General features: G+C 61.1%; 1 protein-coding gene across 2 annotated transcripts; it reads right to left on the minus strand.

Moving 5' to 3' along the window:
* Positions 1–62: 62 nt before the first annotated feature.
* On the minus strand, positions 63–18801 carry LOC117648618 (protein Wnt-4-like). Of its 2 annotated transcripts, none has more exons than XM_034391225.1 (7): positions 18380–18801; positions 3737–3875; positions 3386–3506; positions 3134–3294; positions 2859–2966; positions 2256–2536; positions 63–2041 (listed from the first exon to the last, which is right to left on the minus strand). In XM_034391225.1, the coding sequence occupies exons 1-7, from the start codon at positions 18460–18462 to the stop codon at positions 1840–1842; spliced, it is 1095 nt and encodes a 364-aa protein (XP_034247116.1). In that variant the 5' UTR covers positions 18463–18801; the 3' UTR covers positions 63–1839. The 2 variants fall into 2 exon arrangements, with proteins under 2 accessions (XP_034247116.1, XP_034247117.1); XM_034391226.1 differs by lacking the exon at positions 18380–18801 and adding an exon at positions 4341–4405.
* Positions 18802–22669: the final 3868 nt, after the last annotated feature.

A 22669-nucleotide genomic window follows, 5' to 3' on the forward strand; every position in this document is an offset into this window, starting at 1 on the left:
AGACTGGGGATTTCCTGAAACTGATAACATTTCACTAAACTGTTGCAAGTAAGTGGGCAATGTAAAAACCAAATTAACAGTTTATTCATCTTGTGGACTTGAGGATTACAAGACTCAGAAAGTGGGGTATGTGCAGTGACAAACACCTACAAAAAGTTGAACCAAGTTGGAACATACATGATCTAGGGGATTGGGAAAGATGGGATGACAAAAATTATTACAGACGATAATGAACCCCTGTAAAAAGTATCACTACAACTTCGTATTTACACTGGGTTTCTGGTATTCATTCCTGAAATTACAGATTTGGCACACACCCTAAAATTGACAAGTAACTCTACATTATTAGGACTAGGCGTAATCTTGATTTGCTTGATGTGACAAGAAATGAATACCGAATGCAAAATCATACAAGTATTTGTGTACATTACTTCCTGTTTTGAAGAACTGACTCGGAATTTAAGCAACAACCAGTCAAAAACTTCCAGTTCATTTTTCAAATGCTATGGAAGTCTATAATTACGGTTGGCTTTGGGAAAAAAATGACTTATTATAAACTATTAATACTGCTCTACAACACATAAACAGAGGTAAAATTACATAACAACATATTTACAAAATAAAACATGACAAAATTGGTAAAAATGAGGGCAGAGAATAATAAATAATAACATATAACAAAGAGAATTCTAAACCAAGAAACTCATAATCACATCAAATTTTAATCGTTTTGGATTTGTTGTAAAAAAACAAAAATGGTTCAAAACTTGCAACAAAATTCTTTTAAAGACACACCAATGACTTCTACCAAAGACAAAAACCACTTGAAAAGTAAATGTTGGCCTAAGGAAAATGTACTTGAGGCCAACTTTTAAGAAGGTAGTAAGCACTTTGTGCACTAAAACTTACTATAAAATCATTGCCAATCATATCAGACTTCAATAGACAGAATTAATCAATACGTTAATCTCAGAGAGAACAAAGAACCACATTTACAAAAAGTATGTTTCTTTACCGCACACCAAATCATTACTGCCATGAGCTAAGGGCAGCGTCCTTACTACCGTATCATTGACAATAAAAAGAATAGCTAGAGGGAATGCCTGAACGATAAGTAAGAACCAATTACAGTAACAAAGATTAAGTCAAATTAATGACTTTTTTCCAAGGTTGAAAGAATTGAGAGAATGAGATAGACCCAAAAACTAGAAGACTACCTACAAGTCGCTCCTACACTCTTGCAAAATGGGCCGGGGGAGGGCTAGAGTCCTATAGTACGCTATAGGACTCTAGGGAGGGCAAGCCCCCGGCGTGAAGTGGCCGAAGTGGCCCATCAGGTGCCTGATGGGTTGCCTGCCTTCGGGCGCTAGTCGCGTCTCGCTCGTCTCTTGAAGCGCGTCCACTCCGTACTTCCGTACCGATGCTCCGTTGCCGACCCGACCCACGACTCACAAAGGAGCCTCCTCACATGACGCTTCCAGGCCTTCCAGCGCCTTCCAGGCTAGTATACAGCAGAGGGGGCAGAAACGCCCTGTTTACATCTACCGTCAATCTTAACATGTACCAAAGGGATGAAGAAAGTATGAGTAAATCGAAACATATGTTCCCCATATGGGACTTCCCCATTTAAAGGTCAGAGGATGGAAAGGTGGAAAAACGGGCCGCGCTTCCTTCAGGCAAAGAACTAGGGAAGTCGGTGAGCAACGAGAGCATCCGGGAGTCGATGAGGCCAGGGGCGGACCGGGTGGACACTCAGGCGGGGGGAAGGGGGAGTTGCAGTGGTAAAGGTTGAACATCCTTTTGAACCGGCGGGGCGGGGCGGGACAGAGAGACTGCCCCCTACTTGCAGGTGTGCTCATCGCGACGCACGCGGCAGGTCTTGCACTCGACGTTGCAGCACCACACGAAGCGGCACTGGCACTTGTCCTCCACCTCCTTCATGCGCGTGTTGTGGCCGCGGCCGCAGCACAGCAGTCGGCAGCCGTCCAGCCCCGGCGACGTGCGGTTGCACACCCTGCCGCGAGTGCCGAGGATGCCCATGCTGGAACAGGCGGGACGTCAAGGGTAAATGGCTCTCGAACCGAGCGTGTGACCCCACCAATGGATTGCTCTCCGAACGAGGAATCCATTGGTGGGGTCACACGTTCGGTTCGAGTCCCGCTTAGCGACTCTGGAGCTCAAAACGCGTCTAGAGTTTCGGCCGCTGGCGCCGGTCTTCTGGCCCTATCGGGCAAATCCGCTGTGAGGCTACTCACGTGTCGTTGCGCTCGCAGTAGTCCGGACTGTCCTCCAGGTACACCAGGTCGGTGCGGTTGGGGGGCTTGATCTCGCGCGACACTGCCCGCAGCTTCTTGCCGCGCGCGTGGCGCCGCCGCTTGTTCTCCGCCAGCTTGACCTGCGTGGCGCCCTCGTAGGCCTGCCCCAGCGCGTCGCCCAGCACGCGGAACGGCGGCAGCTTGCGCCAGCACACCTGCACGGAGCACGACCCGGACATGCCGTGGCACTTGCAGATGCGCTCCATGCGCGACCGGATCGACTGCAATGCAGCAAAGACGAGGACGCGTCAAGCACACTGTGCGGACACCAAGAGCCCGCCAAAACTCCAGACGCGTTTTGAGCTCCAGAGTCGCTAAACAGGACTCGAACCGAACGTGTGACCCCACCAATGGATTCCTCGTTCGGAGAGCAATCCATTGGTGGGGTCACACGTCCGGTTCGAGTCCCATTGAGCAACTCTGGAGTTCAAACGCGTCTGGGATTTTGACCGTCTCCGCCGGTCCTCTGGCAAATCCACTGTGCGCCATGAGTGCGAGACTCGGGAAGCGGCCCTGCATGCTTGGCTCCATGTTGCCACTTACCCTCCTCCCCGCCTCGTTGTTGTGCAGGTTCATGAGGCCCTCCGGGGCGTCGCCGTGCTCCCTGGCGTCCACGAACTCCTTGCTGAACTTCTCCCCGAAGCGGATGTCCTGCGGGGCAGAGCGAGAGTCCAGAGGGCGGCCACAAGTAACCGCCCCCAGCCTGCCGACCAGGCAACTTGGACAGCAAAGCTCAGCTATTGCCTCAGCGACAGGCTTTGCTGGCCATGCTGGCCGCCCCCATGGACACAAGAGCCTCATTTGGGTGCTGCACTCACCTCGGAGCATCCCCCCCACTTCCACTTCTTCTTCGTCTTGCGCACGCGGGCCCTGGGGTCGCACGAGCACTCGTTGAGCTCGCCCCTAGAGCACGCCCGCGTCACCGCGTAGGCCACGCCCGCCGCCGAGATGGCGTACACGAAGGCCGTCTCCCGGCTGTCTGCAAAAGCCAAAAGCAAGCCACGTCACAGCGTGCGGGACGCCCCGTGAGAGCGAGGGAGACGGAGCTTGGAGAGCTTCACTCGACTTACGGACGGACAGCACTCCGCCGAACACGTTGCTGGAGTTGCTGAAGGTGCTGCAGTTCCAGCGGCTGTTCCGGAACTGGTGCTGGCACTCGTCGATGCCCAGCTTGGCGCCCGTGCTGATGGCCTGCAAGCAGGGGGAGGGACGCTTCGCATTAGGCGGACAAAACTCGAAACGCGTTTTGAGCTCCAGAGTCGCTAAATGAGGCTCGAACCGAACGTGTGACCCCACCAATGGATTGCTCTCCGAACGAGGAATCCATTGGTGGGGTCACACGCTCGGTTCGAGGCCTGTTCAGCGACTCTGGAGCTCAAAACGCGTCTTGGCCGCCACGCTGCCTACGGCTCGCCACGCACCGTCAGGACGTTCTCGCTGAGCCCGCACAGCTGCTGCTGCCGCTCCACCAGGTAGTCCAGTCGGTTGCAGTTGTCCTTGTGGCTGCTCATGGGGTTGAACTCCACCGCGGAGCCGCTCGACCCGTGCATCCCCAGCATCCTGCCGACACAACCACAAGTTACTCCAGATCCGTGTGAGGAGAGCTTGATTAGGCACCCGGAACTTGGATTCCCTTTCGCTGCAAGGCGGGAAAAACGGCAAAAAACAAACAACAAAACTGCTGATTCGTCAGCCAGCAGCCTCATCTCCCTTCCCGACCACCCCTTCGTTCTCGCTGACGGCAGCCCGATCGGCTCCTGCTGCATCGCATGCGCGCACACGCACGCACTCACACCAACACACACGCGACACACACACACACACACACCACACACACACACAAAGGCGAAGGGTGTGTTTTCTCCCCTAGAACTTGGCAAAGACCTTCGGCGACTTTACGGGCCAGCCAGCTGACATCGCCGCAGCAGGCGAAGGCCGTCTTGATCCTCTGGACGACTGGCTGCGACTGGGGGGGGGGGGGGGGGACACGTCTGCAGGCCGCTCACGTCCAACCATTTTACGCACGCGGCCACGCTGCGTGCATTGTCACACTCTCGGGCAGCTTCGACTTCACCGCGTGTTTGAGTCGCCGTTCCCCGGGATGGCTTCGAGGGTGGGTTCGTCTCGTCGCCCTCTCTCGCACTCGTGGTGGCGCCCCGTGAGGGTGCGAGAGGGACAGAGCGAGGGCGACGCTCGGCGCGCTCGGCGGTCCATTGCCCATTCGGTGCACCTGCGTCCGGCCTCGCGCCCTCTCTTCGGCGCGTTCAACCGATGCAACCCCGCGAGGTTGGCGGCAGACTGCAGTCTGGCGGTGTTTACGGGGCTCACCGCCGCGCCGTCCGACGGGCCGACAGCGTGTCAGTGCGTGACGCGCTGTCTCTCTCGCACGGCGCGTCCCGAAGGGCTCGGGCCGCAGGGGGAGCGAGATGGACGCAGAGGTGCGCAGAGGCTCCGTTCGGAATCACTCTCCCGGCAGCATACACTTCCATTTCCATTTTTACCTCATCCCCTTTCGGGACGCTTGGCGCGCGGCGAACCAACAGCTCAACAGCCAGGCAGGCAGGCAGGCCGACTTTGACGGAATTTCAGATTTGGGGCCGCGCTGGAACTGCACCCCGCGCGTGTGTGTGCGTGTGTGCTGGGCGGAAACATCTCGAGCAACATCCCTGCTGCTCTCTCTGGCAGCGTCCTTTGTTATGGGCAGCATGGGCGAGTGTGTGTGTGTGTGTGTGTGTGTGTGTGTGTGTGTTTGTGTGTTTGTGTGTGTGAGTGTGTGAGTGTGTGTGCGAGGGAGGCTAATAACGTGCGTGGTTTGGGATATGAAATCAGCCCCCATTCCACATAAGGCCGTCATAATATAAAAGGCCATCGTCGAGAGAGTGCGCCGCGCACTGCTATGTACGCGCTGCTACGCGTATGAATGGATAATTAGCCTCCCCTTCCCGATCCCCGGTCGGTCCCTGACACAGCATCGTCAGTTAGTTGTCGAGCATTAGGGCAATTAGGAACCGCTGTGCTGTCTGTCTGTCTGTCTGCCTGTCTGTCTGTCTGCCTGCCTGCCTGCGTGTCTGTCGGTGCACTGAAGTCGGAATTGCGAGCAGTTTCTATATTTACCCGTTCGCCATATTTCCTCTCCCCACCCCTTCTTTTTTCCAGTGCCTGTCCTCGCTGGGCAGGTCGCTGCGTCTCTCTCGCACCCCACTAGAAGCCCCGCGAGTGCGAGCGAGATGGCGAAGCCGATCCGTCCGGGGATGCCTGCGGACTTCTCATTAGGACAGCCTCGTGTTGGGCTTACAGCCCTTAAGCCGCCCCCAGAGGGCCCAGAGGACCCAGAGGGCCGCATGCTTGAGGGTCCTTCCCTTTCTCTGCGCTCTCTCTCCCTCCCTCTCCCTCCTCTCGGCGTCCTCCTGGACTGCGTGGCCTGGCGTGGCCGCGATGAATCGGAGCCTTGTCTCTGAATGGCGCTCCCCCCTCCACCGCGCCTCGCTGCCTCCGCCGCGGTGATCCATCAAGAGGCTGTCACCGACTCGTCGTGTCACCATGGCGTCCCCGTTGCCAGGCAACCCGCCGGACCAATCACAGCGCGCGCGATGGCGTCGCGGACCGTCGCGGCCGCACAGTGGACTTGCCAGCAGACCGGTGGAGGCGGCCAAAACTCTAGACGCGTTTTGAGCTCCAGAGTCGCTGAATGGGACTCGAACCGAACGTGTGGCCCCACCAATGGATTCCTCGTTCGGAGAGCAATCCATTGGTGGGGTCACACGTTCGGTTCGAGTCCCGTTTAGCGACTCTGGAGCTCAAAACGCGTCTAGAGTTTTGGCCGCTTCCACCGGTCTACTGGCCCACTGTGAGACGTCTCCGTCGCCGCCGTGCCGGCCTCAACAAGTTTGGTGGTCAAGTGTCGCGACTCGTGGGCTCGAGAGGCCAGAGACAGGGCCTCTATGTGCTGCCGAGCGATTCGGAATGGTCGTTTCTTCGCTCTGTCTCTCTCGCACTCACGGGGCTCTCCATGAGGGTGCGAGGGAGACAGAGAGAGCTCGCGGCTGCTCGTGCTTCGGGTGGGGCGGCGACACGCTCGCGCACCCCGATCAGGCCGTGACCAAAGCAACGCGAAGCGACGCGTGGGAGAATCCTCGCTGTCTCTCTCGCACTCGTGGAGCGCCTTGCATCAGTGCGAGAGAGACAGAGCGACCAGGGCGGAGAAGCGACGGTCGAGATTTCGTCAGGCGATTGTATCGATACGTAATGACCGAGGTGATGTCTTGATCGGTCGCTGCCCACGCTCGCACGGTCGCCAACTCAACAAAAACGAATTTGTCTCATCAGCGCGGACGAGGCGAGCGTGAGGCGAATAACGAAATGAGGTGAATGGAGTTTGGAAATGGAGTTAGGTTAGGCGCCTGCGACGCGCGCGCTCGCACCTTCAGAGAGGAAGACAAAGACGACTGAAAAGTTGAAACGGTGAGGTGCCGCTCGTGGTCTGGTCTACCGCCTCTCGGCTCTTCCGGGGATAGGACACGGGATAGGACGGCACACAGGCAAACAGCCGACACTTACACTGTGGGCACGGAGCACACACGGCGCGGCGGCGCGGCGGCACGGAGCAAGGAATGAGGTTTGGAAGGGGTCGTCCCTAAGAGCCGAAGTACCGAAGTACACCGCGGCCAAGCAAACAGTGCCTTGCCGCCTTACCCATTCTCAAGCGCCTTAAAACCAAAGTCGCTACCTTGAGTGCTCAACCACACGGACCGAGCCACGAGTGCGAGAGGGACGGGGTGGCGGCACATTTTTGCTGGCGTTTCGCGTTCCTCGAGGCTTGCCTATGCAGACTGCACTGTCTCTCTCGCACCTGTGGGGACTGCCGCGGCTGCCGCGTGAGTGCGAGAGAGACAGAGAGTGGCCGTGTTCCTAAAAGCCCGGCCCGCTACGCGATGCTATGCTCTAACCATTTACGGCCGGCCGGCGGGCAGTTGCCGGCAGTTGCCGTCTCTCTCGCACTCACGGGGCGTGCCCGGGCGTGGCCCAAGGCCCCCAAGGGTGCGAGAGGGACAGAGCACAGCCATCTTGTCCATCGCATCAGTCGGGTCGGGACGGTCGGGACCGGGATGGACCGGGACGTGGGGGCTTCAAGTCCACTGCGTCGCCCGGGGGGAAGTCCAGCCGAGTCCGGCCGACTGGCCGCGGCTAGCTATGCCTACCCTGCATGCCGGCAGGGGCAGCGTGTGTGTGTGTGTGTGTGTGGTGAGTGAGTGTGCGTGCGTGTGCGTGGACGCGGGGCAATCGAGTTGTTTATGACAGCGCCCCTGCGCCCTCGCCCCGGTCGCCCTGGTCCTATCCATGGGAACCGCAGGCAACGTATCGTTTTACACAGTGCGTGCTGGGTGCTGGCCTCGGTGTAGGCACACTGTAGGCACCACCGGCGCTGGGCCTGCATCAGGCTCTCCCTGTCCGCGCCGGGGGCAGTGAGTGCGCCTTACCTTGGGCGGGCGGGCTGGCTGGGCTTGCTTGGCCATCGTTTGGAAACATAATCCTCGTTCTCGCCGGGGAACATCGGACCGGCTAAACATCGGAACACGTCATCGGACCGGCGGCGCCCTCTCTCTCTCTCTCTCTCTCTCTCTCTCTCTCTCTCTCTCTCTCTCTCTCTGACTACAGTATGCAAAATGCCCGGGGTGTTGGCGGCGCTACTCCGGGTGGCGGGCGCCATGGCCGTTGCGACGCGCTTGGCGCAACAGGTTTTAGTGTCAATTAAATATTAAACCGTTCGATGGCGATGGCGGCGTTGATGGGCAGTACGCTGCTGCTGTTGATGCCCCGGCCCCCGCCCCGCCGTGCTACGCCGTGCTACGCCGTGCGTAAGAGGCTTACTGGCCAAAGTGCGCTCAGCACCTGCCTCTTTACGGCGTCCTCCATCACGCTGCCGCCCTGCCGAGAGCGCGAATGAAGTTTTCGGCATTAAAGGGAACGGCGTGGTGGACAGCCTGGCAGGGAGCACGGGGAGCCGAGGGAGAAGGGCAGAGAAAGGGAAAGGGAGGGGGGAAGCCCTGGGGCACCGGGCCGGGCGCGCCGCCGGATAGGGTGTCCATGCCTGCAGGACACCAACATGTGTAGTGTCATGTTATAGGGCTGAGGACGGCGGCGCACAGTGGGCCAGAAGACCGGTGGAGGCGGACAAAACTCTAGACGCGTTTTGAGCTCCAGAGTCGCTAAATGGGACTCGAACCGAACGTGTGACTCTACCAGTGGATCCCTCGTTCGGAGAGCGATCCATTGGTGGGGTCACACGCTCGGTTCGAGTTCCCCGCCCCGAACGTCAAGAGGCAGAAATCAGCGAAAACGGGAGCAGGGAACGGGTGTTTGAACCCGGGGCCGTGGCTTGGAATTGGCCGTCCGGGCCGTTTAGTGCCGGGGTGCGCGCTTCGCTTCGCTCCGGCCGCCCGAAGTCACCCTTCGCGTCGCGGCTGCGGCAGGGGGAGGGGGGGGGGGGGGGGAGGGCACTCTTACTCGCGGAGACTAAGGGAAAGCGATAAAATCCCACAGTAAACATTAGATGAAGGAAAGACTCATAAAGTTGATGCTCCGGTCCGGGTTATTACGAAGAACGAAATCAACGCGGGGCTACACTGCAGCGCGGAGCGTCCCTCTCACCACCCTCCAGTGTTGCCAACCCGGCCAGCCCAGCCACGCCAGCCACGGCAGCCACGGCCCAGCGGAGAGGGAATTCGCAGGGAGAGAAAGCAAAATCGTTTCATTTTTGTGAAGTTGGTAAGCACTGGAGCGGGTTCTTTCCCTGCAAGCTTGCAGGGGGCTGCTGGCATGCTGGCTCAGGGCTGCAGGGCTGCCGAGCAGCGAGGTGAGGGGCGCCAGGGGCGCAACAAGGCGTGCCTACGGGCCTGTCAGGCCGTCAGGGCTGCCACCGCACCGCCGCGCACCGCCGCGTCACGGCGGAGGAAAGCCGCGGAAAAGCCGAGGAAAGCCGTGGAAAGCCACGCCAACCTGACGCGGTGAGGCAGGCGAGGACGGCAGGGCTGCCAAAACACGGGCGCGGAAAACGGAGGCGCGTGTCGCTCTGAGCGGCGTCACGTTGGCGGCCCTCAACAGGTAGGGGAAGTCCACGGCAAAGCCCTGACGCACAGTGGGCCAGAAGACCGGTGGAGGCGGTCAAAATCCCGGACGCGTTTTGAGCTCCAGAGTCGCTAAATGGGACTCGAACCGAACGTGTGACCCCACCAATGGATTGCTCTCCGAACGAGGAATCCATTGGTGGGGCCACACGTTCGGTTCGAGTCCTGTTTAGCGACTCTGGAGCTCAAAAACGGGGAGGGTGGGCGACGACGCGGGGCCGTGGGGCCCGTGGAGGGCGCCGAACCGGGAATCAGGGCGGGGAGGCAAATCGGCGAACCCGGCAAATCCTCATTTCGGGCAAATTGGCGGAGGCCGGGGCGGTGTGAGCCAGTGTAGGGGCAGCACCCTTGCTGCTTATTGCTGTGGGGTGGTTTTCAGACACATCATACGGGGGGAGCGGCGGCAGGCTGACTCCGCCCAGTGCCCCGTCTCTCTGTCTCTCTCGCACTCGTGGGGCGTGCCGCAGGGTACCGCAGGGGTGCGAGAGAGACGCAGCGACGAAACACTGTTCGGAATTCTGAATCGCCCATTGGGTAATCAACCCTCGGCTTTTCAGCGACGCGGCGGTTTGAAGAGGAATTCTTTGGTCGCTCCGGACGGAACGGCCCGCGAGTGCGAGAGAGACAGAGTGACGTCACCACTCTGGGCAAAGAGGTGCAGCGACCTCGCGGTGCCTCGCGGTGCCCCGCCGACTGCCTCTGTCCCCAGAGCGCCTCCAGTGCCTCCAGCGTGCCGCGCCAGAGCCACCCCCTTCGCCATATACCTTTCGCAGCGCAGCACCGCAAGCCGCCTCGGCCGCCAAACCATAATCTGCACTTTATTAGGTCCATAGCTTGCCGCCGACGCCGCCACCCCTTGCCCGCCCCGCCCCGCCCCGCCCCGCGTGTTCCATGGCTGGCGACGCGCAGCCCCGCTTGACCTGCTCCAATCGCATTTACCGGTTTCCTTCGGCTTCGGCCTCTCCCCCGATGAATCAAGCTTGCCTCCCAATTTCGGAAAGGAGTGTCCGGGAACACGCCGACATGCACATGCTGACCACGCCACCCTTCCGTGACAGTGTAGGGGGCGGCCCGACAGTGTGACGTCACCGTGTGGTGACTGTACTGCCGTGTGCACTCTGGCTGACTGTACCGCGGCACGCGCCGGCAGCGCCAAGGCAGCCCCGGCCCACCTGCGCGCTATTGCTCGTGATGTTTACTGCGACGCGGGGCGTACTACGCGCTGCCCCGGAGGCGCCACGCCAGGGCCGCGCAGGGCGCCACGATCAACAACTTTTAATACCGACTTGCCGCCCGACCACATCGCAAACGCACCTTTTCCTACGAGTTTCACCAGAAACGCGCCCGTCGTGAGGATGCGAACGCCGGCCCCTTGGGTCCGGGATTGACGCCTCAACGCCCGCGGCCGCGGCGCTGCTGTCGCGAACACGCGGCATGGAGGAAGTCTGGCCGTGCGTCGGCGGCGTGCTCCGCGCCCCGACAAGCGCGCCGTCTTCCCGGTAGTGCCGCGGGCGTCCCGCCTTGCGCACCGCGCGCCCGTTCCGGAACGGCGCTCCGTCTCTCTCGCACTCATGCGGCGTGCCGGCTTGCTGCGAGAGACAGAGAGACAGAGCGCCGTTTCGGGGACGGCCCGCCGCGGTGCGCGCCGGCCGCTGACGGACGTCTGACAGCGAGTGCGTGCGTGCGCGCGGCGCCCCTACCCGCCCCCGCCAGCCTCGGTGGCAATGTCAACAAACCCGGCTAGGCGCGCGGCGCGCTTCACCCTCCAGGCACGAGTTCCTGGAAATGAACGCCAGCGAGTCCAGTCAAAGGCCGGGGCCGCGGAACCGGAAGCTCGCGGGACGAGCACCGCCGAGCGGAGGAGTGGACGCATTCTCGCCGGCGTCCTTGAGCGCCCTCTCGCAACACCGTAAAAAAACGGCACATTTGGCTGTAAATCCGAGTCCGGCGGTCGTAATGTCGTGGGATGACGGTCTCTCCAAGGACCTCAAGCGCTCCGCCGCTCCGCCGTAGAGAGGCAGATCTAGAGAGACCGACTCGCCAGTCTCTCTGCCGGCGGCCGGTCGGCCTGACTGACACAAGGGAGAAACTGGCGCGTCAGTAAACAGCCGGCCGCTATCATCCGAGTCTTCCTCTCTCTCTGTTCCGAGGCGTCTCGACGCCCCGCGAGTGCGACAGAGACGGAGAGGCAGCCCGCTGACGAAACACAACTCCAGTTCAAGGAAACCCGGAGGCGGCTAATCAAGTCGCGGCCCTAATCACGCCACTGTAAGATTGGCGCGGCGCGCAGCCCCACAGTGGGCCAGAAGGCCGCTGGAGGCGGTCAAACTTCTAGACGCGTTTTGAGCTCCAGAGTCGCTAAATGGGACTCGAACCGAGCTTGTGACCCCATCAATGGATTGCTCTCCGAACGAGGAGTCCATTGTAGGGATCACACGTTCGGTTTGTATACCATTTGACGACTCCGGAGCTCAAAACGCGTTTGAAACTTTGGCCGCCTCCACCGGCCTTCTGGCCCACTGTGAGCCCCGCGCAGCCACGGGCAAAAAATTAGAAAAACATTCCGACAAACTGTTGAAGCGCGTCTTATATTCATCAGCGTATGCATATATTCCGACCCAATTTGACGGTGGCCGCGGGCGGGCCCGTCCGTCCGTCCGTCTGTCTGTTTGTCCGCCAGCAAGCCACGGAGTTCGCGGCTTCGCGGCGAGGCACCTCGCCCTTTGTTGCAGACACACGGGGTGTTTGTTCTTCGGCCGACACCAGAGCGAGAGAGAGAGAGAGAGAGAGAGAGAGAGAGAGAGAGAGAGAGAGAGAGAGAGAGAGAGAGAGAGAGAGAGAGAGAGAGAGAGAGACGGAGAGAGAGGGAGCGGGCGCGAGGCACCGGAGCACAGTAAAGCCCAAGCGTAAACACTTTACTATAGGTGGTAAGAGATCTCTTCCAAATATTAAACATGACTTTTACGACAGGCCGCATGGCGGCGCTGTCGGCGGCTTTCTGGACCCCCCCCCTCCTCCTCGGGAAGGGGGAGGGGTATACAGAAGCACCCCCAAGTATTTGAAAGCGAGTGCACGCAGGTCATTGCACCCACACATGCACCGCGTGCGTGTGTGTGTGTGGGCGTGCCTGTGAGCCGGCCGGCCTACAGGGTGCGTCCCACCAACATTTGGGTGCACTGGAAACAGCTGAACCAATGCAGGACATACTCGTTTTAATGTTCACAAGAAAGAAAAACTTATTTCCCCAATTTTGGTTTGTTTGAGTTTTTAATCAAAAATACCACGTACGTATGTATAGCCCTCCCCCCTCAATTTTTTCCTCAGTCGAAGTCGTCATTTCCGGACGCCCCCTGGGAAGGGGCTCCGCAGGGGCGGGGGGGGGCGCCTCACCTGACCTATCACAGACAAACGGGCCGGTTAAAACAAACGGGGAGGGTCAAGCTGGCAGGGCAAGGCTCAGCAAGGCCCGGCAAGGCAGGGCAGGAAACCATCAAAACTAAACGCAACTCGGGAGGTCCCCCGTGCCCGCCCCGCCCCGCCACGCCCGCCGCAATATTTCATTGAATTGACTGTAAGAATGGGCGCCCTGGTGTAGTTTCGCCCCTGGCCGCTGGTGCCGCTGGTGCCGCTGGCAAGCCTGGCGAGGCGACCCCGCCGGCTGGTACCGAAGCGTGCATTCGTCGCCATGTCATCTCCCTCGCACTCAGGGAGCGTCCCGCAGGGGTGCGAGAGAGACAGAGCGATGGAGCACAGTTCGGGAAGAGCCTGCGGGCTCACGGCCGTGCACGGCCCGAGGCAGCCAGACGAACCAGTCATTAAAAATGGACCGATCTATCCCTGGACCATATCGGGCTGCTAAAAACCAAACACCGGCGAAACGGAGCCATCGCCGCCCCGCCGCGCAGCCAGCCAGGCAGCCAGGCAGCCCGCCAGCCCGCGGCTCGGCATTGTAATGGTGTAACCCCGGAGGCGGTCATATCATGTTTCTCTGAGTTAGACAGGTGGGTACACCGTAGCCGTGGCTGCCGCGGCTCTACAAGCGCTAAGCACGGAGCGCGGGCGGCAAGCCACGGCAAGCCGCCATGGCTCTAATTGTGCTTCAGGAAGACAATGGAAGAAGCGGCCACAGCAGTCGCTCCTGCAGTCTCGCTGGCAGACCTGCGGCGACTCTCGAGGAAGTCGAGGCGTCGAGACTAGTCGAGACACGTCGAGAAATCGAATCGCTCCGACTACCGTCTCGTCTCACTCACCCGCGCGGCAGGTGCGGATGGTAGCGCACTTCTAAAAACAACGATTTTCTCGCGGCATTCAGTTTTTACTTACAATTTTTTTTTTCGCTTTGCTGCCCGTTCCTTCTTTTTTGGCACAGGTAAGGCAACACGAAGGATTACGGTGTACGCACAAAGGGGGCGGCGAAGTGGGTAGCGAGAACAGCGAGTGGGACAAGGACAGACAAAGGGTGCAGCGCACGCAGCGCAGTGGCGGCGTACTTCCAGTGTACTTCCGCGCGGCTCCACGGCTCCGTCCCACACTGGTCCAACCGGTGGAGGTGGCCAAAATCCCGGACGCGCTTTGAGCTCCAGAGTCGCTAAAGGGGACTCGAGCGGACTCGAGCCGAACGTGTGACCCCACCAATGGATTGCTCTCCGAACGAGGAATCCATTGGTGGGGTCACACGCTCGGTTCGAGTCCTGCTTCTGGAGCTCAAAACGCGTCTAGAGTTTTGGCCGGCTCTCCGGCTCCACTGGCCTTCTGGCCCACTGTGTGTCGGCGCACAGGGTAGAGTCGGCGGCCACCTCTTTGGGCTTTGGGCCACCTGCCCGGCTTGCCCAGGTACAAAGCAGCGCCCGGGCTGCACGGTGCTGCCACACTGCCACACCCCCGCCCTGTTGACAGCCGGTCGGCCCCGGCCCGGCTGGAGCCGAAGAGAGCTCGCCGTCTCTCTCGCACTCGGCCGGGGCGCCCCGTGAGCGCGAGAGAGACGGAGCGACGAATGCACGCCGTTCGGAATCGGACTGCGGGGCGGCACGCCGTAAAGAGATAACTAGCCGGTGAAAAGGATCGTTGGCACGCCACGGCACGCACACCGTCAGCGAGACAACGAGGCAGCATACACTGTGACACCCCTAGTTTAGCGAGACTTCCTCTGCGTTTATCACCGCAACCTATCTCCACGCGAAAAAAAAAAGCTCCAGCAAAATTAAGGTAGGTTGAAACATCTGCGGAAAATGACCCGTCGTCGGTCCGCGAGGTGAACTTCCCTTCGTGCGTTGAGGTTGCCGCGTTGCCACGCTTTCAGGGGCAGCCTCCAGCAGCCTCCAGCCCCGCAGACCGACTCCGATTCTCTCTCGCGGGTGCGAGTGCGAGAGAGACAGCGCTCTCGCCCCGAAAGCAGTGAAGACTCTGGAAACCTCGGCGGCCCTTCCCTTCCGGGTGCATCCTTTCGGACCAGCCCTCCGTCGCCATGGCAACCGGCGGTGGACGACGCGGAGGCCTTCGCGGGGGGTCGCGGCGTCGCGGCGTCGGGGCGTCGCGGCCCCAGGCCCGTCGGGCGGGGAGACTGCGAGACTAGGCGGGGAGGGCAGCACATGCACCGATCGTAAAGACGGTAAAGGAGGGCTTAGCGCAGCGCGCGCAGCTCAAGACGCCCCTGCCTGCCGTACAGCCCGGCAGCAGCAACATCCACCGCCGCAACAACAACAACAACAACAACAACAACAACAACAACAACAAACAGGCCGTGGCTCCACACTGCTCCACACATCAAAGAGTGTCGCAGGGGATGGTCTCCAGGGCGTGTCGGCCGTCTCGCCGGTTTACAACTCGATTTGATTGCGCGCCGGTTCGGGGTTCGAGTCCCGGCGCCGGCGCGCGCCTTTCGGGGCGTTCGGGGCGAGGTTTAAGTGTTGTCTGGTGCACAGTCATTAACGTGAAGGGCGTCTGAGGGCGTCCAGAGGTGTGGCCGGGCCCTCCGAGGGCCTGCGAGGGCCGAGGCCGTGGCCGAGAGGGAGGGGACGCGCCAACCCCGTCATTTGGTGGACCAGCTTAATGACGATAATCACACATTCCTGTCTCTGTCCGCCCCGTGCGCGCAAGCAGCGCCAGCCTCGATGGATCCGGTGTCCTGCCAGTGTCTCGGCGGGCCGATCGGAGGACTCGGTCCGGAAGCTGGGCGACCACAGTGGGCCAGAAGACTGGTGGAGGCGGCCGAAGCTCTAGACGCGTTTTGAGCTCCAGAGTCGTTGAATGGGACTCGAACCGAACGTGTGACCCCACCAATGGACTGCTCTCCGAACGAGGAATCCATTGGTGGGGTCACACGCTCGGTTCGAGTCCTGCACAGCGACTCTGGAGCTCAAAACGCGTCTCTCGCGCCGTGACGCCGTGATCCGTTCCGGTGTCGGAATTGAGAGATGTTTCGAGTCCACTGGCAAGTCCGCGCGGCATAGCCGGACTTGCCAGTGGACTAGACGGGCTGGCCGATGGCTGGCCGAAGAAGGGCCGCCGCCCAATCGTATAAATTAATGGAAGGCAGTCGTAAAGGGAGAGGAGGGCGGCAGGGTGCACCTGCAGACTGCTTCCCAACAGCGCGCCGTCCCTCTCGCACTCTCGCCTTGGACGGGACGAACCAGCAGAGCGAGAGGGACGAAAGCGTTGTTTCGGAATCCGACGGCTGCTCGACCCAGAGCTCACAGGGCCCACAGGGCCCAGGTACTAAACAAGCGATTTGAACCAGGCGCGCGATTCCGAAGGATCGTCTCTGTCGCTCCCGCGGGGCGTGCCGTGGGCCCGTAGGGTGCGAGAGAGACGGGGCGTAGCGTCGAGTCGGCCATGCGTTAGCGTTCGTCGCGGGGCCATGCGGTGTGCACAATGTAACGTGAGTGAGGGAGACAGCAGCCAAATTGAGCGGTATCCCCGCAGGCGAGCTCGGCTCTGTCTCTGTCGCACTGACTGGGGTTTCCGTCGGAGTGCGAGAGAGACCGTCCGGAGTCAGCCCGACGTGGACCACCCCCGACGGGACGCCGCCACGCCAATGATTTTGGAGACGGAAAGAGTCGGCACGGTCTTTCTTTGCCGTTTTCACGGCCACAGCTCCTGCCGGGCAGGGCGGACTTTGATAGAGATAGCGACGCAAGAACCGCACAGGGGAGGCGCGGACAAAACTCCAGACGCGTTTTGAGTTCCAGAGTCGCTAAATGGGACTCGAACCGAACGTGTGACCCCACCAATGGATTCCTCGTTCGGAGAGCAATCCATTGGTGGGGTCACACGTTCGGTTCGGGTCCTGCTCAGCGACTCTGGAGCTCAAAACGCGTCTGGAGGTTCGGCCGCCTCCAGCGGTCTTCTGGCCCACTGTGAACCGCCCGCCCAGGAGCCGACACACTGCAAAATCCCTCCTTTCCGACAGTGTACCGCGTGGCCGATGGGGCCGGTGGGGCCGGTGGGGCGGGAAACGACGCAATGCAGCGGAATGCGTCGCGATGCACGCCGAAAGCCGGCTATGCAAACGTGCCATGAAATTGCGGGATCACGAGTCGAGCCCAAAGTGAAGCCGAAGCCGCGTGCCGCCGGCGTGCCGCGCTAGCACCGCACGCGGCGCCGCGAAGGGTGGAGCGGCCGGCACACTCGCAAAAATAAGTCCACGACGTGTTTCTTACAAATGTGTAACATTGTACATACTTTGCCGGGAAAAGGAAGTCGTTTTTGAAACTTGTAAAACGAGCGTCGTTTTTCTACCTGAAAATGCAACTTCTCCGGCGAGTGTTGTTGTGTGCCCTTTGGACCGTGGACGCATCACACTCGTCAGGGTGTCCTGTCATCACAGTGCAGCAGTGCAGGCACACTGCAGGCACACTGCAGGCAGTGCAGCGGGCTGTCATGTCTTTGCTGACGACCGACACGGCACGACTCGCCGCGCGTTTGCCAACAAACGATTGTCCTGTCTACCTGAGCGGCCTAGCAGTGGCGTAGCGGCGTAGCGGCGCGGGGGAAGGAAAGGGGGTCGGCGACGTCGCCCCGCCAAAAGCCGCTCTGTCCCTCTCGCACTCGCACGCCGGCCCGGCCGTTGGTGCGACGAAGACGGCACCGAGATATTTTTATTGGCCGAGGGGCCGAGGGGGGCGGTAATAAAGCCTTTAGCTTTTCCGGATTAAGGGAGCCACTGTAAATTGTGTCGCCGCGGTTCAGCCCCCGCCGGTGGTGTGCGTGTTCGGCCTGTGTGGTGCGAGTGAGAGAGAGGGAGAGAGAGAGACATGACGGCCGCACCGCCCCTGCTGCCTAGATCGGTGTGATGGTATCGGTGGGGCGGTGCAGGACGGTGCAGGGCGGTGCAGGGCGGTGCGGGGGTTGACGACCGATCTCCACACATCTGCGCGAAGGCCGTCGAGAAAGGGGTGGCCGTGGCACGCCGTGCTGGCCGTGCTGGCGGTGGCCGAGGTGGGGCCCCTCCGGGAGGGCATAAGACATGTCACCCCGGTTTACGACTTGTAAGCATGCCGGCCACCTTGAGGGAGGCCGCCGGGAGACGGCGGCAGGGCGTATCAGGACGCCATCACAAAGGGTTCTTTGTACTGCGCGACCCGCTGCGACCCGCTGCGACCCGCTGCGACCGCCGGCCGTGTGGAACCACTGCGGAACCACGGCGGAACCACGGTGATGCCGTGGAACCCTACGGAACCCTTTCGCCGGGTTTTGAAGGGACTGGACGGCAGGGTTCTAGAAGGTTCTTTTTGAAGGGCTGCCGTTCTGGAGGACGCCCTGGCCGCGGCCCTTCGACAGGTGGTTTGAACAAGTGCGCCGCAGACTGATGCCGAAGAGTCGTCGCCCTGTCTCTGTCGCACTCACGGGGCGTCCCCAAGGGGTGCGAGGGAGACGGGAGCGTCGACAAACGGTTCTTCGGCGGCGTTCGGCAAACAGACGGGGCGCCTCCCTCCAACTTACCACCAGTTGGCGACGGTGGACTCCATGAGCAGCAGCAGGGCGAAGACCGGCGGCCAGGCCGTGCGGCGCGGCGCCGTCGCCATGGTCCTGGGACGTCCTGGGCTAGGACCGGCCGACGGACGACGGCCCGACACTCAACCCGGACGGCACTCAGCACTCCACACTCCGCCGCCAGTCCGGCGAGCCAGCAGCGCTAGCAGCACGTCGCGGAGCCATCCTGGCAGGCGGGGCTGCCATCGGTTGCATTCAATCACCTCCAACACCACACGCACTCACACCGACACAGCACGCGGCACGACACTGGCGGACGCACGCACGACGCGCCCACGAACAAACGCAGGCCGCTGCCAAATGCAGTCTGAACCCGAGTGAAGTCTGACTGAAGGAGGAAGGAGGCTCTGCGCCTGGAGCGAGCCGAGAGCGGCGCGAGCACGGAGCAAGCCGCAACCTCCCCGAGTGCCCGCACCCCCCACCCCGCCCCCACCCTGCCCCCACCACGCTTCCCTCCCACCGCCGCGACCGCCACCGCCGCGCCTTCCTGGCCGCGTCGTCCAGTGAGTCATCTTCCGTCTCCGTCGCACGCACCGCGGACCAATGGGAGCGCGGCGCCACGCGGCGCCGGGCGCAAGCAGGGCGTAAGCCGTAGCACGCGACAGCCCATTGGCGGAGGCGAGGTACCCGCTGGAGGCCGCGCGGCCATACGAAACGCTGACAAACGAGTAGAAATCGCGAGAAATCGTGGTTTGGGCTAACTTGGGCGGCCACTGCGCCCGATCTAAGACAAGAAAACGGCTCCCTGAACGGGGCAGTGTCCCTTGAGGCTTCCTTTAGCACGCCTTTTCTGCGGAGTGCGTTTCCCCGGCGTGGCTTGGGAGCAGTGTTGCCGCAAATTCGATCAAAACGCCAGAGCGACTCCTCGGCGTGATCCTGGGCAGTGCTGGGCTGGCGGTGCTGGCCAGGACCTTCCCCCTCCACGGCCTCCACGGCGGTGGCGGTTACCCGGCAACGCCCTGGTCCTGTTGGCCGCGGTCATGTTGCACGTGGACGACGCGGACCTGCGCGGCGTGCTGGACGACGTCCAGTTCCTGGGTAGTGCCCCGAAGCGAGCCGCCACCGCCTTCTCGTCGTCGGCGACCTCGGCGAGCGACAGGCGCGCCCTGCAGCGCGTGCACGACGCCGTGCGGAGCGCACTGGCCGCGCGCGCGTGCGAGGTGCGCGCCAACCCCCAGCGCCGCGCGCGCTACGACATCCCCGTCCCCGACAAGTAAGCTCGCCGTCAGGCACCCCGTCAGGCACCCCGTCAGGCACCCCGTCAGGCACGCCGCGACGGGCACTCATCCTGCCTCTCGCGGGACGCGGCTTAGACGCTAATGCCTGCCATCCCAGGACGTCCGGGACGTCCTTCATCACGGACAACCCCTTCGCCGGGCTGCCCCAAGGCCTGCCCCGAGGGCTGGCCCCCGGCACGGCGCGGCAGCACTTCGAGCTGGGCCGGCCGAAGCCCTCCCCCGTCGTGGTGCTCCCCGTCAGCGCGTCGCTGCAGGAGGTGCGCCGCTTCAACTCCGCCAAAGAGTTCTTCAAATTCGGCCCTGCCCGTGAGCAAACCAGTCTGAACCCGCGCCCCGACTCGCAGGTCAACGACGGGGCGACGAAGACGGTGACCGCCGCACTGCGAGTGCCGGCCCCTCCCGGCGGCGACGCCACCGCCCTGGTGGAGCGCACCTTCAGCGTCGAGGTGGAGCCCGGAGCGCTGCCGGGGACGCGTTTCCTCTTCCCAGGGGAAGGACACCAGGACCCGGGCCGGCCGCCAGGTCGGTGGTTCAATCCCAGTCAGCGCCGGATGTTTTTCACGCGTTATTTGAAACTCGCGCGCCCTCTGCGTACACAAACAATATTAATCCTCGCACTCGATGAGTGTTGTGAGCAGGGGGCCGAGGGGGCCACAAAAGTCAGAAGCCCGGGATGAGTGCCAGACGCCGTTTACAGTCCGTTCCGTCAGGGGCGGATCCAGGGACGGCGTTCGGGGGCGATGTCGCAGAAGGCTGTGCGACTTGTTGCCCACGCGTCAGGCGGTTCGCAGTACAGTAGGTGTCATGCCCGCAGGCGGCGTGGAGCTCGTGCTGGCCGTCCTGCCGCACCCCCGGTTCTCGCGCGACGCCGCCAACCCCGCGGACCTGGTGCTGGCGGAGGCCGTGTCCCTGCGCGAGGCGCTCCTGGGCTGCACCATCGAGATCGACACCCTGGACGGCCGCCTCATCCGGGTGGCCATCACGGACGTCGTCAGGTGGGTCAGAGGGCACGTGGCGGCCAAAACTCTGGACGCGTTTTGAGCTCCAGAGTCGCTAAATGCCAAATGGCACTCGAATTGAACGTGTGACCCCACCAATGGATTCCTCGTTCGGAGAGCAATCCATTGGTGGGGTCAGACGCTCGGTCCGAGTCCTGCTTAGCGACTCTGGAGCTCAAAACGCGTCTGGCCGCCTCCTTGTGGCCCGCCATGCGTTTCCCTGACGTGCTGCCGTCGCGCAGGCCGGGCTACGAGAAGCGGCTGTGCGGCGAGGGGCTGCCGCGGGGCCGAGGCCGCGGCCGCGGCGACCTGGTGCTGCGGCTGTCGGTGCGCTTCCCCACGTGCGTGCCGAGGCCGTGCAAGGCCCTGCTGGACCAGGCGCTGCGGCTGGCTGAGGACGGCCTGGACGACGAGGCCGTGGCGGCGCACGGCGACCACGCCGTGGCCCACGGCGTCGCCAGGGCCGTGCTGGAGGACAAGATGCGCCGCCAGGCCGAGCGCTAGCCCCCCAGAGAGTGTCTGTGTTTTTACCCTGTGACTTGCCAATAATGACGTTCCACCCCACTGCCCGTGTTTCCTTCCGTGCCCTCACATTCCAGCTCCCTCCCCATTTGTAAGAGTTAGCTCAGTGAATTAGGCTTAGCCACCGCCACTTCCGACCGGCCGATCGGCCGCGCCACCGTAAAAGTCAGGCTGTAAACAGGGCTGCTTTACGCCAGGGCCTCCAAGGGATAAGCGCGTTGTCTCCACGTAGCACAGTGGGCCAGAAGACCGGTGGAGGCGGCCGAAATTCTAAACGCGTTTTGAGCTCCAGAGTCGCTGAATGGTACTCAAACTAAGCGTGTGACCCCACCAATGGATTCCTCGTTCGGAGAGCAATCCAATGGTGGGGTCACACGTTCGGTTTGAGTCCCATTAAGCGACAGCGGAGAGTTTTGGCCGCCTCCGCCGGTCTTCTGGCCCACTGTGGGTCGCCGCGACTTGGCCGGGCGGGCCGCGGCCCTCTGCGTTCCCTCACCTCTGCAAGACGTGTTTCGGCAAACATGATCAAGAAGGGCGTGACCGTCGCCGTCGTGCAGCGTTTCTCACGCGCCACGCCGTGGACGTCACGCGCAGATAGCCGGCCAGACAAATATCACTCGCAAAAAAAAGGACGGGGAAAATTTGGTCTCGCTTTTATATGGTAAGACCTCCCTCCATTATGACGGGATTTACAAACTAATTAAATATTCATTTGTTAATTAATTTATCTGTTGGCAACTGGCTGACGCTGCCTTTGGCGTGCCTAGCTTTCCACGCGTGCCTTTGCCCGTGAACAGTCCTCGAGCCCGACGGCGGATACGTCACGCTGGCGTCACAAGGACGCTCACGATTTGGCAAATACGCCACGCCGCCCGGACCCCATTTCGCCCCGAAGTGTCGAAGGCGATATTGTCCAGGGCTCCAGGGACTGCCGGCCAGGACTCCAGTCGTAAAGAGGATTAGCAGACGCGGCACTGCTTTACTGTCTCCAGCATTCTCCAGCCGTTTCCGACTTATCCGGTCGTTCTGGGGCGGGACGGCCGGGACGCGATGAGGCCAAGATCGATGGCAGAGCGGGTTCAACTCCCAGCAGCGCCACTGAGGTTTCCCTTCTTTTTTTTTCAAACACAAACATCGTAAAAGAGGCGGTTTTTTTTTCTTCGTACTCGAACGAAGGCTGGTCTACTGCAACCGTCTTCAATGGAACTTCAATTTTACGTGTCAACGATCTCTTACCGCGCCGAAGCACTTGGTCTGTTTGGCGCACGAACGTTCGGGATAGCCAGTAGACGCGTCAGTTGAGTGAGAGCGAGCGTGCCGTACACTGCAAAAAAAAACAATGAAAAAAGCTGTTGAAACTCCAGCAATTTTCATAAAAGTTTTGTTCTAGATTACTTGTGAAAAATAAATAAATTCGTCATGAAGCTCAGCAGGTCCCTGGTCGACTAGTCCCTCTTCAAACACTTGCCATCACGACAAGA

This window comes from Thrips palmi, unplaced genomic scaffold, assembly GCF_012932325.1.
Source record: "Thrips palmi isolate BJ-2018 unplaced genomic scaffold, TpBJ-2018v1 HiC_scaffold_3, whole genome shotgun sequence".
NCBI classification, from domain to species: Eukaryota; Metazoa; Arthropoda; class Insecta; order Thysanoptera; family Thripidae; genus Thrips; species Thrips palmi.